Source organism: Cricetulus griseus, chromosome 6 (genome assembly GCF_003668045.3).
Source record: "Cricetulus griseus strain 17A/GY chromosome 6, alternate assembly CriGri-PICRH-1.0, whole genome shotgun sequence".
In the NCBI taxonomy this organism is placed as follows: Eukaryota; Metazoa; Chordata; class Mammalia; order Rodentia; family Cricetidae; genus Cricetulus; species Cricetulus griseus.
The window spans coordinates 56,545,617-56,551,995 of NC_048599.1; the positions used below are offsets into that span (position 1 = coordinate 56,545,617).

The following is a 6,379-nucleotide window of genomic DNA, read 5'->3' on the forward strand; positions in this document are numbered from 1 at the left end:
CCCAAAATTCTAACCTGCTTTAATAATTGTTATATGAACATCATGCACAGGACTAATAAGGTAGGACAGGAAGCTCAGAATGAAGGTACCGATTTTGCATGATTTTGAGTTACATGAGGTATCAATTAAATTAGTTATAAAGTGGCCAGATTATGACAGGTAAGCTAGAGGCAGGAACACAGACAAAGCCCCATCCTGGAGAAAAGGAAGTCATAAATAAAGAAGCAGTAAAGGAATAATAATAGCTAAGACACCATTTTAAGATTTTCTTTTAAGATTTACTTATTTTTATTTTATGTGTATAAAGTTTTGTCTGCATGTATACCTGTGTACTATGTATGTGCCTGGTGTTTGTGGAAGCCAGAAGGCTTCAGATCCCATGGAACTGGAATTACATATGGTTGTGAGCACCAATGGGTTCTGAGAATCAGACCCCAGTCCTTTAGAAGAGCAGCCGGTGCTCTTAACCAAAGAGGTATCTCTCCAGCCTTATTTTAAAATGTATGAGCAATGGTGATGCACACCTTTAACAAAAAAGAATTTTAATGAATTTAATTTGTTTATTTAAACTTCTAAACAATAAGGAAGATTGCCATCTTTCTTTTATAGATGAGAATAACTGAAGCACAGAGAAATAATTTGCCTGATTATACAGATAGTAGATATGCAATGCAGTGTGGCAAAGGGCACACATACTGCCCAGATTTGGTTTCTAAGTGAATATCTGCAGTGTGCCAGGGCTTTTATATACATGTTTGGTGGGTGTGGATGTTATATACCTATACACTGTGTTGTACACAGAGTGAAGATAATTTTTGAAGGAAAAATATAATATGCTCTCAATTCTTTGTCTTTTCTTCATTCAACTAAAGCTATATATATAATTATATACATGTATATATACACATTATATATATGTATGTATATGTATACATATACATGCATAAATACATACATATAGTTTGTTTTGTTTTTCAGGACAGGGTTTCTCTGTGTAGCCTTGGCTATCCTAAAACTCTCTGTCGATCAGGCTGACCTTGAACTCAGAGATCCTCCTGCCTCTGCCTCACAAGTATGGGATTTATATATTCACAGTCAGGATTATGGCAGTTAAGAGAAAAAGGAGTAATTAATTGTTCAGCTCCAAACCTCAAAACTGAGTGTTTTTTCTTTTCTCAAGACAGAGTTTCATTATGTAACCCAGGTTGGCTTGAACTCATGGCTCTCTAGCCTCTACCTCCCCATGCCATGATTATAGGCCTATGCCACCACACCTAGTTTCAAAATCAAACCTTTGTGTATGTGTATTATAACAGAACAATAGCTTTTGAGGAAGACATTGTCTACACTCAAATAGATCCTTTCCCCAATCAAGAGCTTGATCTGGACCATCTGCTGCATTGAATGGGACAAAATGACAAGAATCTAATCTCAAGCTTCGTGAGGGCACACATATAAATACCAGCACTTGGAACCAGCCTTGGTATATAGTGAGACTCTTCTTTTCCTTCAGTTTTCAAACCGGTTTCTCTGTGTAGCCCTGGCTATCCTGGAACTTGCTCTATAAACCAGGATGGCCTCAAACTCACAGAGATCTGCTTGTCTCTGCCTTCCAAGTGCTCAGCCACCACTACCCAGCATAGTGAGACTCTTGTCTACTAAAAAAAGAAAAAGAAAAATACAGTACTTGTAACAAAGGGTCTTTTTGGTAGAAAGAAGGGGGAAAAAGACTACATTGTGTATATGATTGCTTCCTCTAAGATACAGGATGATTGCTGAAGTTTCAACCTCCAGGATCTCAGAATATAGTCATATTTGGAGTTTAATGAAGTGACTAAATGAGGCTACTAGTATGGGGCCCAGGGGAAAACACACAAAAAAATCTACCCCTAGGAAGCCAGTAAGTTTTTTGGATTTCCTTACAGCAATTAGGTAATGAGTTACTTATAGGAGAGTGGGCACTCCCCTTAGCCAACCAAGGCAAGCTAGGTCTTTACTCAGGAGAAATGAAAGCTTTCCCACAGCCACATAGACGAAGCCCTTCTCCCCTGTCTTCACCAGCCTATACACTCTAGTCCCTCCCTGAAACCCTGAACAATTAGTACAGAGTTGCATACAACAGCTGTATAAGTGGCTGAACCCTCCTCCATTTATGAGGGGATGTGAACAGTTCAACTAGCCCAGCTGGGATGCTCTTTTCTAAGCAGGCACAGGTAAACTCCTGATGATGACGTTTGTTTTACTTGAAGAATAGTCATGTACAACAGAGCCCACAATCCCAAATGCCCAGAATCTAAGAAGATGAAGCCCTGGGGACGCATACACATAGGAAACGGCAGCAAGGAAACGGCAGGAAATGGGAGCAAGGAGGCCGTCGTCATCTGCAGTCAAGGCAAGAGCTCTCAGAGAAAACCAGTCCTTGCCAGTACCTTGACCTGGGCCTCCCTGCCTCCAGGGCTATGTAGAAATTAAGTTCTATATCTAGTCTGCAGTACTATTATGGCAGCCCCAGCAAACCAAAAACTCCTCCAAGTTAAAATCCTTTACAGAACAGAATAAAATAGAGTAAATTGGGGAGAATCTAGAGAAATGGGTCTGATTTCCCAGGTTCCTGGACAGTGATGAGAACACTTTCAAGATCTCTTATTCTCATAACAGAAATGGCACAATAAACTGGAGGAAGCAAATATCACCTTCCTGGTTCCAAGGCTGGCTTGAATAAGAATGGTCCTCATAGGCTCATATGTTTGAACACTTGGTCACCAGTTGGTAGAACTGTTTGGGAAGGATTTTGAGGTATGGCCTTGTCGAAGAAGGTATGTCACTGGGGTCAGGTATTGTGGAATATTAGTTTAAGATGGGCTACATTCATTTATGCTGTGGAATATTTGTTTACCGATGCAAAGATGTGCTGCATTCTTTTATGTTACATTTGCTTAACTCTGTAAAGCTGTTGATTCTCTGTCTGGCTAAAACAATCTGATTAGCTTAATAAAGAGCTGAAGAAGAGAGAAATAGGCAGGGCTACCAGGCAGAGAGAATAACTAGGAAGAGAAATCTAGTTTCAAGGGAGAAGAACAGGAAGAGCGAGGAAAGGAGGAGAGGACATCAGGGGCCAGCCACCCAACCACACAGCCAGCCATGGGATAAGAAGGAAAGAAAAATATATAGAATAAAGGTAAAAGCACAGAAGCAAACTGTAGTTAATGAGAAACAGGGTAATTTATTAGAAAAACTAACTAGAAACAAGCCAAACCAAGACTGGGCATTCATAAGTAGGAATAATACTCCATGTATTTATTTGGGAGCTGGGTGGCAGGCCCCAAAAAATTAAAAAAAAAAAAAAATCAACTATGGGCAGGCTTTGGTGTTTCAAAGGACTCGTGTCTTTCCCAGTGTTCCTCTGTACCTGGTGCAGAGGACCTAGTTTCAATTCCCAGCACTCACAACGTGGCTCAAGACCCAAAGTCTTCTTCTGGTCTCCTTGGGAACCATATATTCATGTGGTGCACAGATAAACATGCAGACAAAACACCCTTACACATAAAATAATAAAAATTTAAGTCAAAAGTAAAATGCTTTCTTCTATAAGTTGCCTTGATCAGGGTGTTTTTTCATGGCAATAGAAAACTAAAATACTCATAGTTTTACAGGGTTAAAGTCTATCAGATGGTAGAGCAAAGAAACAGCTGAGAGCTCACAGTGTGATCCACTATCAGAAGGCAGACAAAGCTAACTCAAGAGGGTGTCCTTGGTCCATCCTGAAGCCCCTATTTTAACACTCCAAACTCTCACAGGTTTCTACCTACTGTATCCAAGAGTTTTTCATGGTTTAGAGTCTAGTGTGTAGCAAGTGCTAAGTCTGCTGAGCTCTAGCCATCTGAGAAGATGTCCATACTCTGTAAAGAAGAAAGAGTGTTACAAGAAACAACTGAGAGACTCAGTTTTCATGAAATAGGAAGCAAGGTAGAGGTCAAAGAGGGTAAGACGGTTGGGAGTTCATGAAATCTCATGGAACTTGAGTTTCATCCCCGGGGAACAATATGGTAGGAGGAGAAAAATGACTCCTACAAGTTGTCATGTACACTCAGGTGAGTACATACACACACACACACACACAAGACTTAATGTAAGGTTCAGCAACATGGCTCAGCAGGTAAAAACACTTGCAGCCAAGACAGGTGACCTGAGTTCAGTCCCTGGAACCCACAGGATGGAAGGAAAGAACCTACTCCAGAAAGCTGTCCTCTGACCTCCACACATGTACTTTGGCATGTACACACACACACACACACACACACACACACAACAAATAAGTCATCTACTCTAGTGCCCATCCAGATTTTCAAAATTCTGCTATACCGACTGAAGTTGCCTATCAATAAAATGACAAAAACAAATACAAATGAGTAGGATACAGTCGCAGTAGTTTCAAGTTTTTTGAATTTAAAATTTTGTATTTTTATCTGCATTTAACACCAGCCCTAATATTCAGCATCCACAATTTTATTTTCTTTCAAGAATAATAATCACACAGACCTAAGATTCTGTTCCTAAGAACTTATTTTTAGATCCTATCATTTTGGCTAATTCCATTAACAATTCAAATTGAAATGGATAATGGATTAACGGTGCCCAAGTCACAAGTGTGGCTCATACGTTTCCTGATTCATCTATCACACCACTTTCAACACAAAAAATAATTTGTTCTTCAAAACCTACTTCATAAAACGCATCGACTTACAGAGATTCTAAAAGTCATACTGTTTCAAAATGTATATTGAGCACCAAAAGGGAAGGGAGGGAGGCCCCATTCTGGAATAAAGAAATTAATATTGATCAGCCTGCACAGACTGAGGATGAGACAATGCCCACACCATCATACCTGGCAGTCTGCAGATTTGTGTGCCCGGGGAACGTAAGGCGGCCACACAAGCCAGGTGATTACCGCTGCCAGCTCAGCAGCTGAGCTCCTACAGAAAAGGCGGCGTGGCATCCACACACACACACACACACACACACACACACAGGCCACTCTGGAGAACTAGAACTCACACAGCCAGTCTCTCTGGAAGCGAGGGGAGAATGTGGCGCCGATACCGGCAAAGTCTGACAACAAACGGGGCTGCTGGGGGCTGGGGAGCTTCTAGCGCTACCACGCTGGAGGCACACAGCAACCGCCGGTGGGCTAATCTGAGCACCTCATCCGGGAGAGGAGAAGGAAAAACTCGACGAGGGCCGAGGAAAGGGCTCGACCTTACCTTGTCATCCTCGCATCTCTTCCCCAGGCCCTCCCTGGCCTGCAGCCGGCTGCTGAGGCGGCCGTAGTCGGCCTCCTTCTGGTCGATCTGCTTCTTATGCGTGTCCACCAAGAGCAGGAGGTCCGAATTGCGCTTCTCCAGGCGCCCACGGGCCACCTCGGTGCGCTGGACTTGGCCCTGCAGCTCGGCCACCTCCTCCTGAAGCAGAACGTGGCGGGAGGAGATGCTCCAGTAGTTGAAGGCGAGGACGACGATGACCACCAGCAGCACCACCAGCACGAAGGACGGCAGGCGGCCGGCCCGCCGGTTGGCCCCGAAACCCACCATGGGGCCGGTGCTCCGCCGCCGCCGCGCGCCGCCGCCGCCGACACCTGCGGGCAGCGCCGGCCTGCGCTCCGAGCCGCCTCGGGACCAGGTTCCCCCCAGAGGCGGGCCTAGCGGCCGGAGCGCGGAAGGGGCGGGGCGTCGCGGGTCCTCCCCGCCCCCTCTACGCCCCCTGCCGCGAGCCCTCCGAGAGAGAGCCGAAGCCGAGCAGGCGCCCGCCGCAGGGGGACCGGGAGACGGAGGCGCCGGTACCCGCGGCCCGACGCCTCAGGGCTGGGGGCGGGGACGCGGGCCGGAAGGGGGCGGGTTTCCTACGTCCCCGCCCACCGGCTGGGGCCGGGGCGCCCAGGGGGCCATTTGCTCGTTTCCGCCGAACGCCCCCTCTTCTCGCGAGATAGTGGGCTTACTCTCGTCCCCTTGCGGTCCTATCTCGCGAGGGTTCTCTGGGGTCCCGGTTGCGGTGTCGGGGTGGCGCTGCGTACCTGGGTGGGTGTGCCCGCTGCTGCTGCTGCTGCTGCTGCTGCCGCCGCTGCTACCTGGGTGGCCCCTGTGAAGCCCGATCTAGGGAGAGCGTGCTCTAGGGCTGCCCTTGGGCAGTTTTGTCTGTCATGAAACCCGGGATTGTTACCACCTAGTAGGGAAGGCTCTGGTGAGGTGTCTAGAGGGGTTTTCTGCTCGTTCCTGTTTGCACCAACGGCGTGGAAAAAGCGACACAGTTACTACCATAGGCCCACAAATCAGCGGTGCCCAGACAACGCCAAAAGCAAGCAGGAGAAGCTGAGCTTTCTTTCGGA

General features: G+C 46.0%; 1 protein-coding gene across 2 annotated transcripts in view; it reads right to left on the reverse strand.

Moving 5' to 3' along the window:
- Positions 1–5,868, reverse strand: part of Golm2 (golgi membrane protein 2) — a 66,891-nt gene extending 61,023 nt beyond the window's left edge. For both annotated transcript variants that reach the window (XM_027422006.2, XM_027422005.2), the window contains exon 1: positions 5,262–5,868. In XM_027422006.2, coding sequence (XP_027277807.1) covers positions 5,262–5,588 — 327 coding nt within the window. In that variant the 5' untranslated portion in view covers positions 5,589–5,868. The remainder of the gene's footprint in view (positions 1–5,261) is intronic.
- Between the last annotated feature and the right edge of the window lie 511 nt (positions 5,869–6,379).